The following is a 27,871-nucleotide window of genomic DNA, read 5'->3' on the forward strand; positions in this document are numbered from 1 at the left end:
CGTGAAATTTGAAATTTCTATTTAACTTTTTGTTTAATTTTTATTCAACTTCAGTGAAGCTGAAAAGTTACATATATAATTTTGTCAAATTGAATGGCACTTAAGTTTGCCTAAAATTATTTGTTCCTTTGTTTGTTTTGTTTCCGCAAACATTTGCAATGGGGGTCCTTGGAAATTTTACTTCTAAAAGGGGTCCTTGACTCCAAAAAGTTTGAGAACCACCCAAACCCTGCAATCAAAAATGGACTTTGTTTGGCACATGTTTTTCAATTTTTAAGTCCTAAAAAGTCAATAATTTTCAGGATTTTAGAGAATTTTAGGGGTACTTATTTTTGCATTTATTTTTGGTATTTATGCAATGGCGGTTGCAGACGCCTTTGACCGTTTTGCCTGTCTAGACTATCAGCCAATGCTTACATTTTGTGTATCTATTGATGGAATCAAATTGAGTAAATTTGATGCACCACTTTGTTCAGTGTATTTTGGCATAGGCGAGGGATTTATTGATCAAATGAAATATAAAACAGCTATTCACAAGAGGTTTTGTCATGTAAAATACAGTATTTAGGTTGTGTGCCAGTGATAGGAATTCTTATCAATCACACTTTTTTTTTTTTTAATAAATGTATAGTTGTTACTTGTGGCCAGCGCTTCCCTTAATATTATGCCAATCGAGCACTGTTGCAATGTAGTTATTTAAAAATTGTGATTCTGCCATCAAAAACACCTTTTCACTGTTTGTCTTCATGTTTTATCAAAGTTGTCAAAGTCACTGTTGTGCAGAAAACACATATTTTCTCCTTTTGTTCAAAATAGTTTAGTTTCACTCAAATGACCTATTTTCATACTAAAGAATGGAATAAGGTTAAATCTTGCTTTCTTTGTCTAGTTAAACAATGGAATCCTGTTTTTCATATGGTAGCACCAATGTCTCCATAGGCATACAATACAAAATTCTATTGGCCTCGAAAGATTGAATTTGGCTGGCACTTCTAGGAGTTGCCTTTTTTTATAACGCTGAAAGAGTTCATGAAATACAATATTAAGGGATGTGACGACAATTGAAGAAAATCCCAGTCTTGGGTTTTCCGAACACTTAAATTTGATGTCTGTTTCGGTCAGCCATTTATTCACTCATAGTGGATTTTATGATGTCATTACAGTTAAGCACTAACTGGGGCTTTATTGATTTAATTAAAGGGGACTGCTGGGTGTTTTTTTTTTTGGCTATACTGTAGGCCTTTTTTTTTTTTTTTTTAATTCTTGGATTTACTAATGAATGTTGCGGATGTATGCACAGCAAAAGGCAAAGTGTATCCCTTGGAACACTTATGTATTCTCTTTGCTTAGCACATTGGTTTACATGACAGTTGGCGCTTGGGCTGTGCAGTGACAGCAGCCAGCATAGCAAAGCCGCTGACAGATACGCCCCATGCCGCAAACAGGACAGGAAGCATCCAGATATGCCAGCGCGTCTCGGCGGGACGGGCTATTATCTGGGGCCTGAGCCGACTGTCATCTCAGCCTCGCTCTCGGTCAGGCTGCATGCAGCACTGCCATGTTTGGATTAGCTCCTGGTGATAGCTCAAGTGTTATCTGCCCCTCCTTCTGCCACGTCAAGAAATCATAATTTTGGTTTATGTGCAAAAAAATTGACAGAGACAAGTGTTGGGAGTATTGGCAGTTCAGTTCCCATCAGGTTCTGACTGACTGTAAGTATCGTAGAATGGAGTTTTTGTGAGAGGTGAATTCCATAGAAATCCACTTGGAAAATATTTCGCACCAACTGATTCACTGGCAGCCCATCTTTAAAGCTAATGCTGTACATAGTTATCCTTTATGGAGTGCACCCATATTTTTGGCCTTCATTTTTGAGAAAAAATGTCCTATAATTGGGGAATCACGGTAATATCTCAACATTTGGCCCTCATTCGATTGACATTTGAATAATCAAAATGATTTTTGACATGATTATTTCACCTTCAGTGGCATCATAGTCCCTTGCTGTCCAGTCGCGGCCATCCATGCGCCATTCTACACGATATTTGATGATAGGCACTCCTCCGAAAGAATCAGGCTCATCAAACTCCACCACAGCTGAGCTTGAGAATGGCTCAATCCTTTGAATCTCTGGCGATGATGGCAGTTCTGCAAAGCAAGAAGCAAGGCAGAGCAAGTTCAGTGAAAAAGAAAAAAAAAGTCTCTGAAAAACTTTGTTTTTGTATTTGCTTTAAGCATGCCGAAGTGACCCACAAAGAATAGAAATGGCTGACTGGTGGATGGGTAATACTCAGGGGTGCACATAATTTTTTTCATGGGTTCCTCACACGACTACTAGGACATTGTATTTGGTACTCACTTTTTCTTTCATTAAAAACAGTCTTCCTGCATGTAAGCCGTACCTTGCAATTCATTCAAAATGATTAAAATATATATATCTGAATCCTTGTTTTGATAGGCATGTAGTGAGGTAACGCCAGTGCCGCGGGGCGAAAAACGCGCACTTGACTCACAATAGCCAAAGTCGTGCAGTAAGTCTCTCGACGAGCATCTGTTAAACCATGGAGAAAAATTGCTGGAAACTCTTCATTCGAAGCTTTTTTTGTGCAATGAAAGAGATTTCTGTGCATTTTTGCAACCTGTTCTTACCATGCTATTAAAGAGACGGTATGTAAGATTTCCTCCGTTTTACGTTACAGACAGCAGGAGGTGCGGCAGGTGCTGGATTTACCATTGTCCATAGCTATGACAAACCTGGCCGCCTCCAGAGAAGTGCCTCCCCTCACGGAATATAATTTAATAATAATTAGACCTATGATTATATTTAAAACATACTATTGGTCATAAAGAATACATTTATTTGCACGTTTTGGAAATTTACAATCATTTAAGTAATTCTTTTTAATGAAAAACACTACATCTTACACACTGTCCCTTTATGTTCGGTTATATAACAAAGATCACTGTCAAGATGATAATGTTTTGGAATTACAAGAATAAATTGCTAACTTTGTAACCATGTTTTGTTTTGTTTTTATCTTGCGCACATGCTACAAATTCAAATTGTTTACGAATATATACACATATGTAAGGGTCAATTACAATCTTAGTAAGATTGAATACAGAAGGTCATTAGTGTAGGATGTCGTGCGTGAGCTGTTCCAAACACTTCGTTAGATGGGAAGGAATTGTAGCACTTGTATTTTTTTGCCACAAAATGAGCTCTCTCTTACTGTCTTTGGGAGTGGAACAGCCAACAAGTGCTTACTCCACCACTCACATCATCACCCCACAGGACACCTCCTTTTATAATAGCAATATTTTGCGAAACATTCACATGTTCTTTTCATATTTGTCAAATAAAGGATGACTGGAAATTAGCTGGGGATATGAGCAGTAAATCTTGCACCACATTTAAGTCTGCTTCAAACTATGGCACATCTTGGATGAACATAGGTAGGTATGCAAATGCATGCTGTGAAGCGCCCGATGTTACGTATCAGTGATTTCTTTCGCGCATGCGTTACCTGCGTACCACTTATGTGCACCGCTGGTAATACTGTATATTATGCACTGGCTGCTAATAGATGGCAAATCCAACTGGACTGTGTTTCGTATGGTCTGCAAAGGTCTCCGCTGTGCCTGAACTTTTAAGGAGGCAGGTTACAGAGCCAATCTTTCAAAGCAAGCAACCCATTGTAATTTCCAATACAGTATCATAGCAATGTGTTCAATTTATTCTCCCTTTTATTAACCTGTCCTCTGGAATGTAGAATTTTATCTCCACAATCAAATCAAGTAATGAATTGGCTTCGATCCATTTTTCCATATTCAATACTGCTTATCATATGCTGGAGTCAATAACAGCCAGAAACCGCCAAATCGATGTAACAGAAGGCCTGGAATAGATTGTGGAATACAATTTGGACACAGAGCTCACGCTCACCTCAGAGCAGTGGTTCTCAGGAGGTGGTATGTGTACCCCTGAGGGTACGTGAAGGCACATCAGATTTTAACAGGGTTTCTGCAGGTATCAGCAAACCTAATTAAATGTTTGTTAATGCCATAATAAAAAGAGTTATATTTTTCTTTTCAAATGAAAAGCGAGGGAACATATTGCTAAATTGTGTTGTAGTGACTCCTTTGCAAAACGCTACATGCTAAAGTCATATACAATGAGCAATGTCATTATCCATCTGCCCATCCATTAGTGATGCAAATTTTGGCAGATGAAGCAGTGATGAAGCAATTGATCTTCTGGAGTTTCTAAGTAAAATACAGTGATCCCTGACTACTTCACGCCTCCCTCAGTGCATCATGGATTTTTTTTTCATGAAAAACAAACAAAAAAAAGTTATATTGCAGAGATATGCGCTGTGACGGTTGATGAGTTATTTGATGAGTTAACTGTGCTCAAACACATGCCACAGGCACTAGTCAGCTGACCAAACATAATTAAAAAGCAGAGTTTACGCTTCAAAATCGAATTTTTTACAAAAGATATAAGTATCCCAAAGCTTCTTTCCTCCTCTCTCCCCGCTACTTGTTTGGAATTGACTCAAAGGACTTCCTCTGCAATGACAAAAAAATAAAATAAAAATGCTGTTCTAACCTGACCAGTCAATCTGTCAGTCAACTGAAGGGACACTCCAACAAGACATGGGAACTCCTACAAGACACGTGATTGGCTCCTGGCGCGACAAGTGACCATTGAGGGCAGAAGTTGTAACCCACTCCCGCTCAGAAGTTGAAATCCAAACCGTATTGGTGCCCAGGTCTTGTAATAAGGCCCCTTAAGATGAGTGACAGATTGGCTGGCCAGTCAGTTGAGAACAGTACAACTCAATCACTCTTTAGCGGCTGGATTAGACCAGCAAGGATTAAAAAACAAACAAAAAAAAAACCAAAACAAAAAAAATTGGGATCATCTTATCTTTTGTTGAAATTTCAAGTGTAAACCCTGCTTTTTAATCATGTTTGGTCTTCTACTTACTTCAAGCTAGTTAGACACCTTGTTTTAGTCACCATAAAATACAAAGGATTATTGAATATCTAGAGGTACCACAATAAATGTATTTCAAAGTTTGATAAATCACTCATGAATGACACAGAAGTCTGTTTAAGGTAATTTCTTAAATCCGAAAATGCTTTGCATGGTTAGGGGGAGCTTAGTTGAAAACAACAATCACATTCATCATCGAAAAAAGGTTGAAAACTAGATTGATCCCATTTGTTAAACTTCACACCCCAGTCATGGCTTCATGAAATACCCTTTCACACAGATGGAGTCTGAAGCTACCTTAAGATACATGAAATGACTAGGTTGAAGCACCATACTGTAATTGTTCCATTTGTAAAGAACAGAACCTCAAAAAATTGAAGGCAGTGGAATGATCAAACCCTGGTCCAAGCCCTGTTCCAAGCTTAAAAAAAATAAATAAATAAAATTAGCTTCTCACATTATTATGACACTGATAGTAGTAAGATTTACATGGAGACTTTTTTGCAATTCCAATTGAAATCATTCAAAGTGAGGATCACTGTCCCTGTTTTAATGTGACCTTATCTATTACGGTGTCCTTGTTTCATTAATTGGATCAATTGTGTGCCACGTTGAAATCAATCACATAATGATGAATAAAAACATTAAAAAAAATAGTTGCACAAAACAAGCAGCTACTACTGTACTTTACCCAAAGTTCTCCTATTGCAGAAGGGTTTTGGTAAGACTCCACCATTGTAATGTGCGTATTACAGAAACACATCAAGATGGAAAATATGCAGACTGGACACAGCTGGGTTATTGCGAGTGAGCTGTTTACATGATGCTCCGGAGTACTGTTAACTCTTTCAGTGCCAAGCATATCTGAAAAGCCAAGCCCAAGTGCTAGCCGATTTCCAGCATTTTGACGCGCCTTTCAAGGCCGACACAATATTGTGTTGTACAACTATGTAGACATCGGTGATATATGAAATATTAGATTTCATTCTTCACCTAGAAAAAGAAAGTACGACTCTACCTTAATCTGTTCTTTAGGAGTCACTGTTTGAAAATAGGTCAATTGACACCAAGCTATTTTGGACAAAAGGAAAAGTTTGCTTTTTTGTGAAAAGCTGTGTTTTCTGCACAACATTTGACAAAATATTTTTGTAGCATCTGAAACATCTCAAACAGTCTTTCCCTTCAATAAAACATGAACCAGATCCGTGAAAATATTTTTGATGGCAAAGTAACAGTTTGCATATGTATATAACTATAGTCTAACAATTGTCTAAATAATAATAATAATAATAATAATAATAATAAATAATAAGTCTTCTAATTGGCATAATAATAAGAGGAGCACTGAGTGTCATCTATCCATTCATAAAGAAAAAAAAACATATTGATAAGAATTCTTGTCACTGGCACACAACCTAAGTATTTTCCATGACTATAATTTTCATCCATGGCACTAAAAGAGTTAAAAGGAATATTCCACCTCTATGATTCTGAATCAATCACTAAGTCAAAGTACAAAGTAGTTGGACAAAGGACAAAAAGGTCAACTCTGGCGGTTGTTTCGAAAATAGGTAAACAATACAATCAACAGCAAGCAAATATCAAAGCCGTAACCCCTATGAAATTTGTCAAGTGAGGAAAACTCCCAAACCTGCTTGGATGAGAAGAAACTCTTTGGACTCAGTCCCCATTTCATTGATTGCCGTACAGTTGTAGCTTCCAAAGTCACTCTGAGATTCAGGCAAAACCTGAACACACCAGTAAAAATCAGACAACGGAAAGGTAATAATAGAATGATAGAGTGGTTTTCCTGAGTGTTACCTCCAGGTAGCTAACACTCTGCGTACTGTAGAGCTTCACATTGGTGGTGTTGATGGAAGGTACCGGAACGTTGTCTCGGAACCAGGTGACAGAGGCCCCGGGGTGGGCCTCCACTTCGCAACTGATGTTGGCTGGGTTTCCCTCCCACGTGTAAACCGTCACTGATCCCAGAATCTTTGGCGCATCTGCAACAGCAAAGCGATGCCATTAGCAGAAAAGCTGCGGCATTTATTTCTTTATTATATGCTAATGACCTCGGCAGCATTCACAGGAAATGACTAAGTCTTAACAGACAAACTACAGGATTATGCACCGATCAATCTTTGCATGAAAAATCCACAGGGTGAGCGGAGTTCAGTGAACTAAATGTGACCAACCTCTTTTATTGCACATTTTTCATTTCCCTCAAGACACTCAGCAGTGTTTTTTTATCGTTACAAAAGTGAAGAACCATAGAAGAAAATTTCCCCAAATGAATGTTCAAGAATGCTGCTAAAGAAAGGCAAGCGTGTTGACTTTTATCTCGCTCGCGTTTCTAATGATGGGGCAACATTAAGACAAGTCCATTATGTCAAAGATCAGCTTTGACTAACCTACGTGGTGAAGGCTTTGACTTGTATGTCACGTGGTTAGCTGAGGTTTAACTAAAGGCCGACATGTTAGTGCTTTCTCCAGAAAATGAAACGCTCTATTGAAGTCAGTGAGATGTTGCCAGTCTTATTGATTTGTCTGCCAACTGGTGCAAACAACAATAGGTGAGAGTCAGGGAGCAACAAAGCAGAAAAGTTGCAAAGATGCTGCCAAACTCAATTTTGCAGTGGCTTATTGTGTTATTGTAGAGATGAATTATCACCAGTTGAAGAATGTCAGTGTCTGACATTAGTATACCATGATAAGTGATGTATTCTGCAATTATAATTATACTGCAATTAATGCCTCTAAGGAGTTTTCATTCTCATTGATCCTCTAACATACATTTTTTTTAGGTAGAGGTGCTTTTTAGATGTAAATAGTCTAATCCGTTCCAAGCCCCCCCTTCCAAAAAAAAAAAAAAAAAAACTGTCTTAAACACTTTAAATTAACAATGTTAATTATAGCTGTTGACAATATGAATGCAGTTCATTTGTTTGTGTTGAGGTGGTGCTCATCTGTTAGTGATACATGCAGAGAACTTTATTTAGGTCGTTTTACATGTTTTTGTTTTATATTTCCAGTGATCTAGACATCGTCTTCAAGTTCATAGGAACAATAATATTGATTTTGGTTTCATTTTGACTATGCAATTTTTCAATGCAATAGTTTTAGGTCATGCAAAAAAATTATCTTCTTCGCCCTCTTGCTAATGTGCTATCAGATGCCACAGAACGCCATTTAACAAGCGATTCAAGAGGAAGTGTTGACCACTTGGTTTACAGCAGCCCAAAGTGGTATGTGTGTGCGTGACAGGTAGATGACTGAATCAATGTTTGAAATCACTGTCTTGAATAAATGGTGAGAAATAATTACGTTGTAGAAATCTTTGTAGGTCAGTTACCACTAGTAAACAATTAAATATTTGGCTTCAGTCAATTTGGATGCCTGTATCTTTGAAAGATTAATTTCACTGAGAATTGTGAGAGTTCAAGAGGACTTACAGCGAACCTCCAAGTACACGGGCTGATTGTCCTGCCCGATAGAGTTGCTGGCGATGCACAGGTACTGTCCAGCATATGTAAAATCCACGTTTTTCAAAAGGAGGGAGGAAACCCGGGCGTGGCTACGGACCACGATGTTTCTGTCATGGCTCTGTAAGCAGAGACAAAGAAAACCAATTGTCAAAGCTATGTTAAACACCTGTTTTGTTTACATCGGAATACCAAGCAGAATGACATCTTCGATGAAAAAAAATAAAAAAAACTTCTGGAAATCAAAAATGAAATCCTTTAGAAAAAAAGTGAGGAATTGGTGCAGTAAACACAAATTAAGACAATTTATTTTTATTCATTTTTCTGTGACAGTATTAGTTGGTGAGATTTTCTTTCCTGGTTAATGACAGATGCCAGAAGATGGTATGAAAAGACAGATGGAGTTAAGGTGTCAATCTGTACTTTCTCTGGGTGACTTCAACCCCAGAGATAGGGGAACCCACCTCAGAGTTTCCAGACTCTGCTTCCTCAGAGGTAGACAGTGAATTGAGGTCTTAGATGTTCTATTTCACCCCTCCAAACCGCCTTAGGCATGTCTTTTTCTCCCCACCGGCATACACTTTCTGAGTTGAGGTCAACAGCACCCCATCTCCACAACTCACAGTGTTAATGGTACAAAGCTTCCCCCTAATGAACCAGAATTTCCTCAAATCTATCCAGAAGTCATTTTCATTGGCCTCAACAAATTTCCCCCTAACTGGGGGTTTCCCCCCCTAATTTTTTGCCTTGGTACCCGCCAAAGTGACACTGCATTTGCTGGTTGGTACCTGTCACCTGTCTCTGAAGTCAAAAAAACCTGATAAGACTCCTTTAGCTTGATTGCCTCCCTTACCGCTGGTTTCCACCAACGGGTTCTGGGATTGTCGCCACGACAGGCACTAACCCCCTTACAGCCACAATTCCAATCAGCAGCCTCGACAATGGAGGTGCAGAACATGGTCTACTCCGACTAACTCCGCCTTCCCAGGAGCATGGGAGAAATTCTGCCGGAGGTGAGATGAAACTCCTTCTGACGAAACTTGGCCAGACATTCCTAGCAGACACGATATGTTCCGGTCTCCCATACCATCGGAGCCAACACATCACCACCTGTTGACATACATGTGTGCGATGTCCCTGCTCTCGCATTTTGTCTCAAACGGACAAGTCAAGCCGTCTTTTCCTTTTTATAATGGGTGAAGTCCGCCGGAAAAATTATCTACTCAGTCTTTTTGTTGACAACGAAGAGACAATAAGGTGGCGCTTAACGAAAGTTTATTTGAAAGTGCAAATGCGCTAAAACGGATGCATACTATATCACATTAGAGGTAAATATAACCTAATTGTAAGCCTTATAAAAGACGCGAATTTACGTATTTCACATTCAAATTAATGTTATTCAGTCACAGAAAAACGCGGAAAAACACAGTACCTGAAAAATACAGGAACATTTCCACAGATCGGGCATTTGAAAGTGCTATGCAAAGACTTAAAGACGTTGGCCTACTCAACTGAAGAGGTACAGGAAAGAGATAGGGTCCACGAGAAAACACACTGTTTTCCAACAATCCAGCTAAGGTCTACTGTCAGTGGCAAGATAAAAGGCTAAGACGGAACAGTACTGGAAGAGTGTTTGGAAGAAGGAAGCAACATACAATGCCAATGCCTGAAAGTTAAATAGAGCACAGCAACAACCCAGAACAAGAATCAATAGTCATCACAGTGGCAGATATTCAAGCAAGTATGTCAAACACAAAAAGCTGGACAGCACCCGGGCCCAATATGATTCATGTTTACTGTCTAAAGAAGCTAACTGCTCTCCATGAACACCTGGCAGCACAAATGAACCAGCTACTACATCATGGACCCACCCAAAAGGGCTAACCCATGGTTGGAAATCCCTCATCATAACAGATCTTCAGAAGGGAGCAACTCCATTAAACTACTGACCAATGACCTGCTTAATAACCACATGGAAACTCGTATCAGCCATCATAACAGCCAAAACAAGCAGGCATATGGATCAATATGTAGAGCAGACCACACAAAGGCATTGGTAATAACACCTAATACTAATGGTTGAGAGAGCATTAGCCCACAACTGTAAAATAAGAAGCACCAACCAGTGCACTGCCTGGATTGACAACAGGGAAAATGATGACTCAACATCGATAGCTGCATGTTTTGAGCTGTGTAACATCAACAGGATTCTAGGAATCCTTCATTAGAAATCAATAAAGCTGTGGAAAACAACACTGGAGGCTAACTCAAAGCCAGGTGAATATTGAATGTGGTATATTAGAAGGAGAGGCCGTGTCCCCACTGCTTTTCTACATAAGCCCGTATCATCATCAGATCATAATTAAGAGCGGCTTTGGGTACCAGTTCACAAGTGGAACAACAATTAGCCTCCTTCTATGGTATGGATGACATCAAGTTGTATACTGAGAGCGAATCCCTGGCCATTAACAAATATGCCTTGCGAGTAATCAGATAGCCTGCTGACATAAGTCCCTGGCCACTGGAAGAGATGCAAGCCTCTGATAAAGACAACAAATACAGACCACAAAAACGGTACCATGACAAATGGTGGTTGTTTACCTCCTAATCTGCTTGTTTAGTATGCGCATTCAGCCAGACAAGGGAAATTGGCGGAAAATTCATTCAGACACTTTCAATTACTTAATTGCCTTCGCCACTAATTGCCGACTTGCATTTTTAAAACAATTAATTTGCGATAATGAATAAATCCCACTTTGTTCCTTGTGTTGCACTATTCTATTCTGTCACATTTTGTCCACAATTATACTGCAGAGCAATTGATCGTTGGTGACATATGCCAACTATGTGTGTATGTGACTGTGACAAAAATATTCCAACTGAATATTAAAAATCCATGGAAAGCCTTGATGCAGTTAGAATTTTGGAGGACTGCAGTGTAATTCTGATTCATCTGATATGTAAAAATTGATTTAGTCATTGATTTAATCATGGAATAAATTAAATTTGTAAATCAAGGAACCAACTGTGCTTCCTTGAGTTTCAAATTTAATTTAGAATCTTGCCAAACCATACATCTGGAAAATGGTACTGACAAAGTTATACAAAAAGCAATAAACAGCAACAACAGGACATTATTCATCCAAAGTTCTGATGAAGACCAACAGCTCCAGGGTTAGGTGTCAACAATCAGCCCCTAGTTGACGTTGAGTGTCGGCTAGCTCCTTTAAACACAAACGCCACTTGCTTGACGAGGCCATCCAGGACTTTACGACTATGCCTGCTTGGCGGTCTTTGATTGATGATCTCGTAGATGCGTTCGGCCGGGGAGCTTAAGCTATCAGCGCACTAGCTAAAGATCAGCCAAAATCAATGCCAATGCGATGGATGGCAGCACAGGAATCAATAGGTGATTTTCTGTGGTGCTACAGCTAACGATTCAACAGGGTTACAGTTCTCTTAATGACATGGTCGTTTCAAAAAATCCTGAACAGAGATGGATTGAAAACATCAGGATTAAAAACAAGATTTCAATTGTGGCTTTAGTGCCCTCCAACCTGTCGAGATAAAACCACAGTGAAAACAGTGTAGACTGTAAAGGTCACTATACTTTTTTTCTCAGTAGCAACACTCATCTACTAGCAAAGGGCAACTCTTGATGTCTAAATCTACTTGACTAGCTAGTGGTCGCAAAATGCCAAACTGGGACTACAAACAAACACTACAGTGCATTGTTTTCAAGTGGAGGTATAATCGTGAAGGCACTTTAGGGGGTAAGTGAGATTTCAAGAGGGTTTCTTCACATCTCAGCTAATCTAATACAGGTACTTTTTAATGTTTAGACAGGAAAAGTACATTTTTCTTTTCAAATTAGGAGCCAATATATTGGAACATGAATCAAGTTCATGCTAAATCGTATCATAGCGATTGCTTTGCAAAACGTAGTCATTTTGTTAAAATGTAGTCATTTTGTTAAAATGTATTTGGATGCACAGTCATTTGTGATGTAATCTTCCTACAGACAAACCAGAAATAAAAGGGATTGTGTTACACAATCAATCTTCTGGAGCTGTTAAATAAAATACATCTAAAGATACCACTACAAATTCAATCCCATAGTATAATAAATTAGAGAAGGGTGGCACAGCACTCTGCTACTATGCTTTGGTACTTGGCTGAAAACAATATTTCACAGGGGGCACATAATTGAAGTTAAGAACCACAGACTAACCACAACTGTGTATTAAATATTAAATGAATTAGGGAAATGTACTGTACATTTCTGACACCAGTTGCAATGGTGCATTTGGTGTTTCACAAGAGTTTATGAGGATTTAATATGACAGGTCCCGACTTGAACTAGACTAATTCACTTAGTGTCATTAATAGATCAAATATAGAACAAACTTGTCTTTCAGATGAAGACTGATCTAAATCATGCTTGACTCACAATTAGATGTTATTCATCATCTTTCATGAGATACTGAGACTGTAGATTTTATGGATGTTTGTAATAGATAATAAAAAACGTAATTCCCTTATTAATCACAGAGACGTAAATGCTGCAGAATGTATTGCAGATATAAACCATTAAATCATTTGCCTTGCCGATTGACAGCTTTCAGTGACTACCTAGCCTTGGGCTAAAGCAGACGTTCAATCCTGTTTCCACAGACAAGTGGGAAATTGGACTGATGTGACTTTCAGCATTGGTGTCCATGTGATTTGAAAATAATTTATTATTGGAAATGAACCACACTACAGACTCTACAACCAAGTCATAGAAGTCTTTCTGACGGAAGAAAGAATGGATTTTGCACTGAAATAACTTCAGAACAGCCGTTTTGGGTGAGTTCATATTTTTTGTTGTTCATATTCACTTAATGGTAAAGAAGTAAAACAGTGTTTGCATTGGCATGTTTGGTTGGAGTTTGTTGTTCTTTGGGTGGGTTGATGAGGCATTATGGAGCGGGTTGGCACATGGACACAATGCGTTGATACTGTGTTGAGATTGTGTCATCATATACTTATATGCTGTGTGTGTGTGTGCATATATATATATATATATATATATATATATATATATATATATATATATATATATATATATATATATATATATATATATATATATATATATATATATATATATATATATATCCAGCGGGATATATTGTTTTGGAAATTATTTATTTTAGAGCAGCCAGGAGCAGCAGCTGCACCCCCCCGGTCCATGGTGATATTACATAGTGAGAACATACTGTACATAGTGAGTAGGATGATGCGGTCAGCACACCCCGGTCCGCAATATAATTCTAAAAGGTGTTGATCAGTCCGTGATCATAAAAAGGTTGGGGACCTCTGGTCCATATTATTGAATACAGTAATTCTCCAAATATAAGAAGCATCAGAAAATAAATTTCACCCTTAATTTTGTGCTCAAATTCTGTTGTTTTCTACTTGTTTTCTACCGTGTAGAAGACGCACCAACACTGGCAACAATGTAAAAGCGAATGCCTCACCAGTGTAGTGAATGCGCTGGAAGCAGTTGTGTTTCCTTTTGTTCCCAACACAAAAATGCACATCTGTGCATCATATCTCGTCTTATTTGGCGGACAGATCAATTTTCCTTGAATGGTGTCGAATAAAGAAAATTATCATTTTTAAGTTACGATTTATAGGCTGCACCCATAATTTTGGCTTTTATTTTGGGGGAAAAAAAGTAAATTACGGTACTTCTATTTGAATACATGTAATCAACTTAGCGTTTCATGTTTTTTTCTTTTTCCAACAAAGTTTTTTACCACTAAAACAAAACAAAGTCCACTGGCGAAAATAAGCTTTTTTTCTGACAGGGATGGGCTTTCATACTTTTTCTACATGTAAGAAGCCTTATCATTTTGTCAAAGTATTTGCAGTTAATTGAAACAGTGTTTAAAAAGGAACTCTGATAATGAGCCACATGCTGCCTCACCAAGTCTAAAATCAAATACATGATTCTTATTTTTCTATCATTATCTGAAGTTGATAATCTAGTTTTTGTGTTTATCCATTGACCTTTTAGTTAGCAAACTGCTTCCTTGTTCTTGAAAAATATTAAAATGTACCGACAACGTTTCTTTGATTGCACTGTACCGAGTTTATCTGGTTCCGTGCCAGAAAAGAATGATTAATACATACAATCATATATACTGTATACCATATATCAAATTTATACGTCACAAGTTTTTATACAATTTTATACAATATTATTCAATTTAAACATTTTTTAATGTTTTTAATACTATATTCTAAAAGTCTTTTTGAGCACTTGATTAACATCTTTTCAAGTTCCATTTCATAGTTGTTCCACAAACTGACTCCTTGAACACACATTTGCTTGACCGGTGGGGAAAACCAGCAGGTAAGCCGCACTGGACAAAAAGCCGCAGGGCTCAAATCATGATGAAAAAGTCGCAGCTCATAGTCCGAAAAACACAGCATTTGTAACAGGAAAAAAAAAACAACAACTTGATTTTTACCAACTGGTGCAAATGGGCTTTTAACATTAAACGAAAAAACTTGAATTTATATATTCATTTATTTTAACTGGCAGTAATGGGCTTCAAAAGAAAAGTACAGAAACCATGTGCTTTCCTGTGCAGTGTTTTTTTTTTTTTTCAAAATAGGTCATAGCACAGTATTTAGACGTATGTACTCATTAAGCAATCAGCCTGTTGCAAAATCGAATAATAAAATTATAAAAAAAAAAAGTCTCCTTTCAACAATGAGCTAAACAGATGTAATTAATTTCGTATGGTAAGTGACGAATGTGAACAGTTAGTTGTCATTGAACAGCACACATGCTTCAAGTGGGTTGAGTGGAAACACTTGTGGGTAGTGCTCTAGTGTGTTAAATCTGGGACCCGTGAAACTACAGCTACGACTCTTTAGTCACCATACCTCGTATTGGTCGGGACGCGTCCACGAAGCCTGGAATGGACAAACACACAAAAATAACGACACCGTGGGGATTTTGTAAAAAAGTCACATGGGTGGGACATTCTGAGTCACTTGTCAAGAAAAACAAGGATTTTTTTCCATTGGGAAAAAAATGTGAAACCAGTCTTTTTTTTTTCCAACTTCAAACACTTTTTAAAGAAGCCCTATCATGAAAAGTCAACCCTTTTTCACCCCAAACACTCTAAGCGTTATTTTTCTTCATTGATGCATTCCTAAGCATTCCTTGCTTATTGAGCATAGTCACACTGGCCCGGCCCAGCTAAATGGAACAGCTAAATATGACTTGAAGAACTCTTATAATGACCGAAGAATTTCATACTTCCACTAAAACGCTCTCATATCGCCATTGAAAGCGTAATAACAAACGGACTTTTACCACATCTTTTAGTTTCGTTTTGGTTTCGGAGTTGAGGAGGCGAGACTTTGCACCGAGTCAACAGCAATATTTCATGTTTTTAGTTACAGTGTTTTACTCCAGAAAATTCTGTCTGGAAGCATACAGCGGGCCAATCAACGTGAGTAGTAAATAATTCACCAACATGAGGAACCATTGCTTTGAATTCTGGGTTTCCACGGGGATTGATTTGATAGGGGGAATGGGCGTTAGTGAGAGCAGTGTATTGATGCTGTTATGCATTTTAATGTCTCTAAAACATCTGTTCATGGTCCCACTATTCAAGCTGTTGGAATTGTCTCCATCACCCACGAGCCTTGTGAGGGTGAGCGATCAAGATGAATTATGGTTGTGTCGTGGTCTGCTGGCATTCAACGACGTCATGCAGGGGGCGAGGCAGCCACACGGTAAGAGATGCGGTCTCTGCAAACAAGGCGTTTTACTTCCTGTTTGGAAAAAACCTGTACTATAAAACTCATACTTAATAAAAACTTTAATCACCAATGTGCCAAATATCGGACTGATTCCTGTCTCCTGAGTCTCTGTGTGCAAGTGAACTTCTGACTTATCACTCTTTCCTGTCTCTGGGATGGGAATGGATCCGGTCTCTGCTTTTGATTTCAATACTATTCAATATTAATGACGCACTCCAACTATGCACTGTTCACATTATGGGGCTGGGCAACTGGCTTTGCAATGGCCAGAGAAATAATCTTTTCATCTTCAGGTTTCATATTGATTCTAATTTGAATACATATTACTGTGTATACTGTTGTATACACATATACAACAGAATCCAGTGCCTGCTGAAAGTCTTCAAAGCTTTTAGTACGATAGTGTTCAAGGGTGCCAGGTTTTGTGAGAGTTAATCTGTCAACCATATGGAACCGTCGCCATGTTACAGGCTGTCTGTAGTTTGTGCATTGCTCAATGAAAGAAATGTGTACTTTGTCATGAAGTATGTTCAATTGACATTGCACCAGTGTCAGTGGAGGAATAGGAGTCATGTCAAACTGAAGAGGAAAATAACCCACCATTCCAGCAATTTGGAGCGTCATTGGATAACGTACTTAAAAAAACAACTTTTTTTTTTTTTATTTTACTATTTCATATTCATAAATTTTTGGTTATTTGATGCACACCGACATGCCAAGGAACAGCAGGCCACAACAGAATAAAAATGTAAAACACCACCAACGCATTATGTTGATGAACTTCAAAGCACGTTAAATAATACAATAATATAAATATATAATATATAAAATATTAATAATGCAATAGCCGGAACAGACTCTTATTTTGAAGTTATTCCTTGGAGCGGTTGTTACATTTCGATGCGTTTGCGAGGACTGTCACGAAATCAACTATGTCCGTTAGTAATGGTGTTATGGTGTTTTCCCCATCGTCAAGTGGCTTTAATATATTTTGAGCTTATTTTTCTAATTATTTACTCATTTCAGTCCCAGCGCGTGTTTTCTTCAATGGGGAAGTCCCACAGGAAGCGTTTTCTCTCCTTTACGAACAAATCAAATGGTTGATCTGACGACAAAGCGGCAGCGTGTGCATATTGTGAGGCGCAATTTTTCTTCATTTCGCAAACTAGCAGCGATATTTCTGCTCATTGCGGGTCTGCTTGTGCAAACCAGCTAGGCTTTTACATCATATACTCGTCAGGAGCTTTTGGACATTAGACTGCAAAATAACAAATATTTTACCAAAAATGTTTTGCTTCATCCATCAGGAGAGTACCTGATGCTTCACAGTCTACACGACTGACCGGAGGCTAAACAAATGCGGGAGAAATGCATGTGGCTGAGAGCTAGGCAAAAGCTAAAAAACATTTTTCTTGCAAACGTGCGGTCATTGGCAAACAAGTTGATGAGTTGCGACTTTGGATTACTGCAATGTCATGTTACTTAAGGAAACATAGCTACACAGTGGAATACCAGAAAATGTTACCAAACAAGCCGTACGCTACTGACTCCGATAAGCCAAAGAGAGGAGGACTGTGTATTTATTCGTACTTAACCCTTTATGCACCATAGATTTATCAACTACGTGTATTTGAAAAGGTTGTAAATTGATAATGGTTAGACATAAATGTATTCCGTGTTGCCTGGTGCAATTTTGCTACTTTGGTGCTTAGAGGGGGAACCTTGATAACACTTCTGGACTGATACCCATCTACAAATATATTGTTTATTGTTTTATTCACAAGTTGTGAATGTTCTTTATTATACATTCACTAATAATGGTTATCCTAAGCAATGTAGCAAGTTAAGAAGTAGCAGAATTCACTCAAAAAAGACATATTTTTATATATTTCATTTAGTTAATACTTTTATTTTATTTTTGTATATTGAATAAAAATATACACATTCTTAAGTTATGTGTGATATTTAAATGTAATATAGTGTCCTTGAAGTAAAGTAAAAAGCTCATGAGCTTATTTGGAACCTGTGTAGGAGCTTTAGCTAATTTCAAGTGGAAAAAAAAAATAGTTGTGATTAGTCGATTATCAAAAAAAATAATTCCGGATTAATCAATCATTGAGATAATCAAGGACAGAAAAAGGACAGTTTGGTTTGCCATAACATTGCATAGAGTAGCTACTAAACTTAACACAACATCACTAAAGAATTCTAATATTCAATTGATGATTAATGACACGAAGAAACCACCCAGTCAGTCTTTGCTAAGTGTTAACGTGAGGATGAAATACAACAGTATATGGTGCATTCAAATGCCGTCATACAGTTTATATTTAAAGTGAAATATTACTAATGTAAATATTAATACTAATAATCTTATTATTGTTATTTCATTAAAAAACGTGCTTACAGTTGAAAATAAAGTTGTTCCTCACATTAGGTCTTGATATAGACTATATATTTTCTTTAAAAAAAAAACATTGAAAACACACAGAGAAAATTAAACCACAACACATATACATAAATCAATAAAAGCATACCCCATACCAACCATGTCTCATCGTATTGACTTGCTGTGCATCAATAACCCCCCCCCCCCCCCCCCCCCCCCCCCCGCCTGCACAAGATTCTTCCTTTCATCATCCACTGTGCTATTAGTCCCAAAATGTGTTTCTGCAGGAAAAAGTGGCATTTGGATTAGCGCCTGACACAAGCCCCCCCGTCGACTTCCTGCGTCACTCCTAGCATGGCTGCAGATTTCCAGGGTTCTCATTAATTAAGAGTTTGCTGCAGTCTTAGCGGATAAAGAAATAACATATGTCAAGTGTCAGTCTTATACACTGAAAAAATTTCAGATGCTGACTTTTGAAGGGGAAAAAAATTGACATTTAAGAAGCGAGTGGGACCAACAGCTTTACATGCACATGGGCACGCACACACACACGCACTCTCTATCCATCCATCTATCTATCTATCTATCTATCTATCTATCTATCTATCTATCTATCTATCTATCTATATATATATATATATATATATATATATATATATATATATATATATATATATATATATATATATATATATATATATATATATATATATATATATATATATATATATAAATAATAATAAAAGGCACCTGTAGAACTACATTACTTCCTCTGAGTATGTTCTGAGTCTATTGGTCAATTGTTGACAGTGTTTGCTGGATTATTGTTTGTGACAGCAAATTTCAGGCTGTTAATTCACAATGCAGAGCAGTTCTAATCTAATATTTACAAGCCACATCCCACCTTGCTCTCCGTCCTTACCTGTTCCCCTTCGGAAAACATCCTATTTTGAAAGCTCCACGAGATGGAGGGCGTTGGGTCACCCGAGGCCTCGCAGGTCAAGATGACTTCCTCGTCAAACTCAGTTGCTGTCTGGTTCTTCAGGTAAGTAATTTTAGCTTGCACTAGAAAAAATAAAAAAATAAAAAGATAATGTCGTTAATTATTTCATCCCACTCCTTTAAATGACATTTTTGTTGATAATCAGCTCATGGATGATTGTGCAATTATGATTGCTGGTATTACAGCACCTTACTGAGCAAAACTGGATCAACTAGCCACACCCAGGACAATAATACGGTGGCCCTGAAGTATAAATCACACGAACAAAAAATTTAAGCAAACAAACAAAGGTAATCGCAAACAAAGAGAAACAAACCCACCTTACAAGAGAGAAGCAAACAATAAAAAAGAAGCAAATAAGAAAGATGAAAACAAGACAAAAGACGCAATAAGACAAAAGAAGTACGCAAGAAAAAATATGTAAACAAGAAAAAGGACACATGCAAAAATAAGACGGACAATGAGAAAAAAAGAAGTAAATTAGAAAAAAGAAAATTGAGAACATCACAGTATATACCTCCATGATGGCGCTAGATTTACCTGAAGCAATCTGACAGGGCCGCAATTTTGACACCAGTTTGAATCACTGGTAGCGCTCATTTTTTAAAAAAGAGAAAAAAAAAAACCTTGACACAGAATATACGTCCTCCTTAAAATTGAATGTTGTTAACGTCCAAACAAGTGGCCCACTGTCATCCAATCAGTCCTGAGTCCACACCACTCTCCCCCACCCACACTAACCCTTTCTGGTAGGGAAAGTTAGTTTGCTCCTTTTTATTGTTTGCGTCCTTATTTCTTTCACCCTACTTTTTTCCTGCATGTCTTCTTTTTCTTGTTTGCGTCTTGGTCTTGTGCGTGTCCTTTTCTTGTTTGCTTCTTTTTTCTTGTTTGCTTCTTTTTTTCTTGTGTGCTTCACTTGTGTTTTTTTTTTATTGTTTACGAATACCTTTTTTTTGTTTGCTTTGTTTTTTGTTCGTGTAATTTGTACTTCAATGCCACCGTACATTAGTGCTAAAACCTCAACAATGTTTGCCAGAAGCCTCAGAAGCTGATGATGGAACCACACACTTACAGGCGTTCACGTCCTTTTAAAAAAATATACTTAAAAATGACAATAAATGGATAAAAAAAGGTTAATGCTTACATGGATAAAGGTGTCGCAAATGACAACAGAAAAAAGTAGTTTTTTTTAATAACTGCATGCAACAAAACAGTGAACACAAAAGTGAATTTGTGTCACTTTTTTCTTACCGAACACATTGAGACTAACTTCCTGTCTCATCTCGCCCGCCTTGTTCCTGGCAATGCAGGTGTAATCTCCTTCATCCACTTTGATGACATCTTTTATCACCAGTTCCGAGCCATCCTCATTCAGACTGTACTTATCTCCTGACTCAAGAATGATGTTGTTGCTGCCAGGGAGAAGAAAAGACCACATAAGCGATGAATAGGAAATCCAACTTCTTGTCGCAAGGGAATGTGGAAAATGGATCTTTTAGACTTTGGTGAAAATGAATATTTTTGGTGGCCTCATTTTGACTAGTGAGGAAAAGACAGCACTGCTCACTTTATTGGCTTCGTACCTAATCCATGACATAAAAACATAATTTGACAGTATTTTTTTCCTAATTTAAATACATATGATATTTTATCCACAAAATTTTTAAGAAGGCTACTATTGCTCTAAGCAGTGCATGTTCAAACTGTTGGCTTCTGTCAATACAAACAAAAAACAAAATATTTTGTCGGACTGGGGATGCTAATTTCTTTATTTGTCCAGAAAGCACAAAGAAAAAAAAATGGGCAAAACTCCCTCCATAGTTTGACTTAAGCAAGCAGTTAAGGGCTGATAACTAACAGCTAAGGTCAACCATATAAGATGGCTGTGATGTTAAAGTGGGGCCGAGGCAGTCGTCATTGATGGTGACGTTAGTTGTGTCGATGTCGTCTAATCAGTTGTTGTATTTTTATATTGTTCACAACTTGCTGTTTGAGCGCCTTAAGCCTCTGAATGCTTGCTTGCTCATCTCGTCATCGATGCATGGTAACTGCTCAACACCTGACTCACTCATCCGTTCATTTTCAGACACTCGCTTTCTAATCACCTTTGGACTCCTTCATTGCCTCACAGTCAGTCAAAATGTCAACAGGCTGACATCAATTCATGAAACAGAACAGGAAAAAAAAATCACACGAGGAAGGACTACATTGTGTTTTTAAAGGCTTTAGTTGTACATGAACAATAATGCTGTTATCACATTCATATTAGACAGCTCAATTTGTTTGCAAGTTGTAAGCAAAAAAAAAAATGTCAGAAAAAAAAAAAAGAATGTCAATTGGAAAAAAAAGCACTGTGCCGTTTACATTGAGAGTTGCTCCAGGAAGAAAAGATCATCAAGTTGACCGTTGTCACTATACATGCTTCCGAAAAGAACTTCAAAATAAATGTGTACCAAGGGCGTTTGCATCATACACTTCTTACTATGGTACAGTTTATTTTGAAGCAGTCCCTGGCCTCTCAGATCATTTCCTGCTTACCTATAATGGAGAAGATTGGCAGGCCTGGTAAATGTGTCTAACCTATATGGGTCATTTTAGACTTTGTTTAGCAATATCACTGCAAAAAAAGTTGAGCTTTATTGGGCATTCCTGTGGCACACTCCTCGCATTGGAAAGACTTACTGGGCGAAAGGTTTGTTTGTTTCGTGGAAACTGCGCTAAATACAAAATCTGACAGGAAACTCTGTTGAAATTTTCGAATGTTCATAAATCGAATGTTCCGATGTAGAGGAGTGTCTGTACATGTATGGAAGGTGTCATTGGATGATTTTTAAATATATTTATTTCGGCCAAACAGAAGCAGGGTGAAAAATCTTTTGGGATTTTTTTTTTTCTTGCGCTTGACGCCTATGAAAACCTGGAACTAAAACTGATGAAAATTAAAATAAAATCAAGCATTCTCACAATAATGAACAATCCAAAATTACTTTAATCCTGCCAAGATACTGGTATTCTTTTTCATAAAATATTTCGACCGACGCACCTCTGCTAGTTTGCTGCACTGAAAAAAAAGCAAAAAACAAACACCTGTTGAGATAAGCTAGCCGTCCGTGTTGTTAATACGAAAACATGTGACTTGCACTGAATCAACCTTGAGCTACAAAACGCCATTGTGCATTGAGGTACACGCACAGCATTGTCAAATACCACCAGCCCTTCTCTGTCTTCGCCCTTGTCTGCTGGGGGAGAAAAAAAAGTGTTTGGATGGCTATCATGACAGCCTTGCCGACTGCCTTCGGAAAAAAATAGCTTTGCTCTCAGTTTTCTCCTCACGTACATGGCCTTCCCAATTCAAGCCTCCTGTGGTTGAAGTATCTTCATCATCATCATACCCGACACATCAGGTGAAAAACAGGGTTAGCGAGAACACATCCATCAACCAGCACCACCGAAAGAAAAGAAGCCTTATTTTGTTTTCTACACTGGGATTTGTTTGTCAAGAATAATACTAAGACTGATGAATAAAATAAATGAATCCCAATTGTTCATATATGAATATTAGATCTGGGTACAGATGCATTGCTTTTTTGTTGTATACTTGTCAATTACACTTTTTTTCAACGTGAATGTATCTGATTTTTTGTATGCCGTAAATGTCTAACATGCAAATAAATGTATTGATGCACAAACAACCAGTAGATGACAACAAATAATTGTTTTAGATAAAAGATCAACAGTTAAAAAGTCTAAAGCACAGGTGTCGAACTCCAGTCCTCGAGGGCCGATATCCTACATGTTTTCAAACCTTTTCCCTCAAAAACACCTGATTCAAATGATTGGGATCATTTTGAGGCTGCTGCAGAGCTTGCTAATGAGCTAATCATTTGAATCAGGTGCGTTGGGGAAAGAAAACTGGAAAACATGCAGGATGCCGGCCCTCGAGGACTGGAGTTCGACACCCTTTAGACTCTAAAGGGAGAAACTACTGAGTATAAAGTGCACATACAGTATGAGCTCACTATTAACAATACACTTAACATAGGCAACAACTTACCTTTTCCAGTTACGTCACATATGCAAGAGTTATATATCTTACAGAAATGTACACAAATTACATTGGCATATGTTAGCATATGACCGCTCTTTATTCTGAGCTGCTTTGTGGATGAGGTGCTCCAGCACAGCCAACGCAGTCTCACGCGCTCTCTCTCTCTCTCTCTCTCTCTCTCTCTCTCTCTCTCCCCCCAACAAGTTCACTACCACACAGTGTATAAGGTTTAATAATTTAAGATTTAGGTAAATATGTGTATTGAAGTAATATTGGTCTCAAATAATATGTATAGCATGAAGACCGTTCATGTTTAATAAAATTCAAATGTATTTATTTATTTATTTATTTTAAATGTGAAAAGTGGGGGCGCTACTTCGTGGATTTTCAGCTATCGCGGCCGGTGCCGGAACATATCTACCATGATAAACGAGGGTTCATTGTAATGTACAAATAAAGCACAGATCTATAACTGTTAAAGGATAAACTAAATCTGTTTCAAAACATTATTCCGGGTGTGGCCCATGCGGCCCGGTACCTGTTGATCAATAGACTGGTAAAGGCCATGGACCGGCAGTTGGGGACCTCTGGATTAGACCATGAAACAATTTATTGTTACGTTGTGTTATATAGTGACTGCTTTGCAAAATGTTGCATGTATTTATTTTCATTATTTTTATCATCCAGTAATGCTTAGAGCTGGTTCAGGATAACTTAGCTGAAAACAAATATTTCACAGATGGTACATTACAGAACAAAGGTTGAGAACTACTGATGCAGATGAATGTAAATTGTAAATGTAATTCAAACCAAAACATGTTTTTTTCTTTTTTTTTTTTTGCAATTCAAATTCCAATCAGCAAAATAAATGTGAAATTGCATCAAGGTCATACATACTAGGCCCATGTGACAGTGGGTTCAGGAAAACCATCAGCATCGCAGGCCAAGAGGATGGACCCGCCCATATCAGCGGTAGCGTTAACTTCGGACTGCCTGGCGCGAATGGTGGGAAGGACTGAAAACACACAACGGTTGTCATATGACAAAAGGATTTATCAGTTGAAGCAGCAGGACTTGAGAAAATGTCTCACCGTTAATGACCACATTGATCATTTTGAAGTTGATTTCCCCGGTTTCCATGACGCGTGCTTCACAGTTGTACGCTCCCTCATCTGTTTTTTTGATGCCGCGGATCATCAAGTGTCCATTATCCATCAGGTTGTATCGCACTGAAACAGTAAACAAAGAAACAATTGTATTTGCCATTATTAAATTAATTTCATCCTCTGAAGAGGACCCATTGTTGAGACTTTTTTTCTAAACTTTAAATCCATCCATCCATTTTTCTATAGCTGCTTATCTTCTCAACGGTCACAGGCTTGCTGGTGCCTATACCATCTGGCTTAAGGGCATAGGTGGGGATTGCCAGCCAATCGCAGGACACACACACGAACAACCATTCACGCACCCAATCACCCCTAAAGGCAAATTACTATGTCCAATACACCTGCCATACATGCTTTTGGAGTGTGGGAGAAAGCCAGATTGTCTGGAGAGCACCCACGCGGGCTTGGGAGAACATGCAAATGCCACACAGGAATGCCGGAGATAGGTGGATTTGAACTCGGGTCCATGAACAGTGAGGCCTACCTGCCAAACACTGCACCACCAAGCCGCTTTTAGACTTTAGATTTTAGACTAAAATAATGGCATTGCTATTTTTTCAGTTTGGTTCACACGCAACAAGTACCATATTTCTCCATGTACAAGTTGACTTCATGCAGTTGAACTTTTGTGGTTACATAGAGCATGGCTGTCCAATTGTAACACATGGTATGTGTAATTAAAGAGACGAAATTACAGTGCTTTTAGATGCATTTTTCATCCTATATCGAATAACATACTTTTGTGGCGAAGGGGGGCGGAAACAAGACAAGTTCAAGGCAATGCACGCGTAAATAGAGGCAAATGCTGAAAGTAACTATTTGAAGCTTCAATGCTTTATTTTTTGACACAGCTGAATATTAATTTGCCAAAAAGTCCTAAAGGTTACCATCACTACCTGACATGCCAAATAGCCCCTCCCATTTAAATCCTGGACATCTTCTTGCCTATCCTTGTGACACTACCACGGGTAGTCATCTTGGGACCTGTCCAATTTCTTTGAGGGTAGGATTAGAAATGCTACAGAAATGCTTTGAGGAAACCTTCTTTATCCAAGTGACGACTGTGGTGAGATCAGAGCGTGGATCAGTTGCTCTTAGCTGTGTGTCCCCCCCCCCCCCCTCCCCCCACGTGCTGACGTCCATGCATGCAATGCAACTGCTCTCACATTTTTCTCAAGCTGTCTTTTCTTTTTCATAATGGGTCAAAGCCTCATTTTGGACAACGAATAGGCAATAAGCAAACAAATAGTTTGCTTATTGCCTATTTGAACTACTGACCAAAATTGCTTTGGAAAATGCAAACACACTAAAACGAATGCATACTACTCAAATTAGAGGTATAGCTAAACATTGTAAGCCATGTAAATGACATGACATGACCTATTTCATGCTTTCAAACATAGATATATGGAGAAATTTGCCTGGTTTTGAGTTATGTGGGTATAAGTCAGAAAAGCAGATTTTTTTGAGCTAAAATGAAATCACAAATCTTTCAAATATATCAGTAATTCAGGTATGAAATTAAATTAGATGACCATTTCTCAAACTCAAAGGAAGATGAGGATAGCCCACTGATACTGGAAGTCTCTGCATGAAAGCATTTCTTGCTCAATACCAAGCAGCTCAAATTGATCTGTTACCAGGGCTGGATTGATAATGTGGACATTTTGGCATTTCCATCTGATGCATTCTACTGATTGGGTCACAAATACTCACATGTCCTCTGGTATGCGGATTCAATTTCAAATCAGAAAATAAAGTACATTGGTAAAAAAATTATTATCAACCCTGCCACTCAAATTTTCTAATGTCAATTAAAGATAAGCCAGTATCTTTTTTTTTTAAGCTTTTTTGGTCTTTGTTAAGCCCAAAAGGCCATTCTGAATCCAATATCCCAGCTTTAATTAATCCTTCGCCTTCAAAGCAGAAAAAGGGAGTTTGAAACGCTTCAACAGTAGGAAGCGGAAGGCAAATTGAAGAGGCTCAATTATGCTAGCTAATCAGGAGTGCTTTAAAAAGGGAGCTGTGAGCACCTCAACCTGACAACCTGTTGCCACACCTTATTAAAGCGGCCATTAACACTACGTAATGAACTCTGCCGCAATAAGTGAAACCTGCTGGCAGTTCTCACATGTCACTAGGCCGACAGCCTCGACTCGGTGAGCAGGCAGGTGTCTTTTTCATGTTTTGGTCAAAATCCGTGAGTGGTTCGGTGTCACCTCATTTTAATATTTGTTCCTGAGATGAAGACGTTGGAATAGTTTTAGCTTGGGGTTGGACCTGGCAGGGACAAGTTAGTTATTTCATCTGTATTATTAATGTTAAACTAATATACACTGAAAACACTGAAAAAAATGAAGCTTGAAATATTTAAAACAGGCCTCATGAAGAGGCTTTTTAAAATGATTACACTACACAATTTTACAAACTGACTCTGAGACTAGTAAGTGCACAATTTTGGAAATAACTTTTTGGTCTCACACTCAACATTTTAAAGGAAGACTACAGTTATTTAGTCATTTTCAGAAGGAAAAAGTTATATACTGTATATATAAAATAATAATGCTTTCATTTATATAGCGCCTTTAACGAAACCTAGGGCGCTTTACAAAGCATAGCACTATCACACTGTAAGACCATTGGTGGTAAACTACATTGCGTAGAATGACAGAGGCGAAGCTGCCATTTCGCGCCATAAAGCCACTTTGACCCAATAAAGTCAAGGTGGGTGAAGTGTCTTGCCCAAGAACACAACAGTATGTGACTGACAGAGCGGGGATTGAACAGCCGACCTTTCAGTTACTGGACGGCCCCCGCTACGGCCTGAGCCACGACCGCCTACAACAATCACTACAACAGTGCTTGATTGGCTTAATATCAAGAGGAGGGCTGGCGATGAGCATCATCTAGTCAGTCATTAAAAAAACACAACAACATAAAAGTAAAAA

The 27,871-nt window shown here is 38.1% G+C and overlaps 1 protein-coding gene across 6 annotated transcripts in view; it reads right to left on the reverse strand.

Annotated features, from left to right (window-relative positions):
* Positions 1 to 27,871, reverse strand: part of ncam1a (neural cell adhesion molecule 1a) — a 312,988-nt gene that overhangs the window by 45,667 nt on the left and 239,450 nt on the right. For 4 of the 6 annotated variants that reach the window (XM_088440217.1, XM_088440222.1, XM_088440221.1 and 1 more), the window contains exons 5-13: positions 24,849 to 24,986; positions 24,655 to 24,772; positions 20,961 to 21,121; positions 19,629 to 19,771; positions 15,430 to 15,459; positions 8,458 to 8,608; positions 6,824 to 7,008; positions 6,654 to 6,750; positions 1,981 to 2,148 (exon numbers count right to left, since the gene is read on the reverse strand). In XM_088440217.1, coding sequence (XP_088296343.1) covers positions 1,981 to 2,148; positions 6,654 to 6,750; positions 6,824 to 7,008; positions 8,458 to 8,608; positions 15,430 to 15,459; positions 19,629 to 19,771; positions 20,961 to 21,121; positions 24,655 to 24,772; positions 24,849 to 24,986 — 1,191 coding nt within the window. The remainder of the gene's footprint in view (positions 1 to 1,980; positions 2,149 to 6,653; positions 6,751 to 6,823; positions 7,009 to 8,457; positions 8,609 to 15,429; positions 15,460 to 19,628; positions 19,772 to 20,960; positions 21,122 to 24,654; positions 24,773 to 24,848; positions 24,987 to 27,871) is intronic. The other 2 variants (XM_088440218.1, XM_088440220.1) reach the window with 1 other exon arrangement.

This window comes from Hippichthys cyanospilos, chromosome 18 (assembly GCF_059441005.1).
Source record: "Hippichthys cyanospilos isolate Australia breed blue-spotted pipefish chromosome 18, RoL_Hcya_1.0, whole genome shotgun sequence".
Taxonomy (NCBI): Eukaryota; Metazoa; Chordata; class Actinopteri; order Syngnathiformes; family Syngnathidae; genus Hippichthys; species Hippichthys cyanospilos.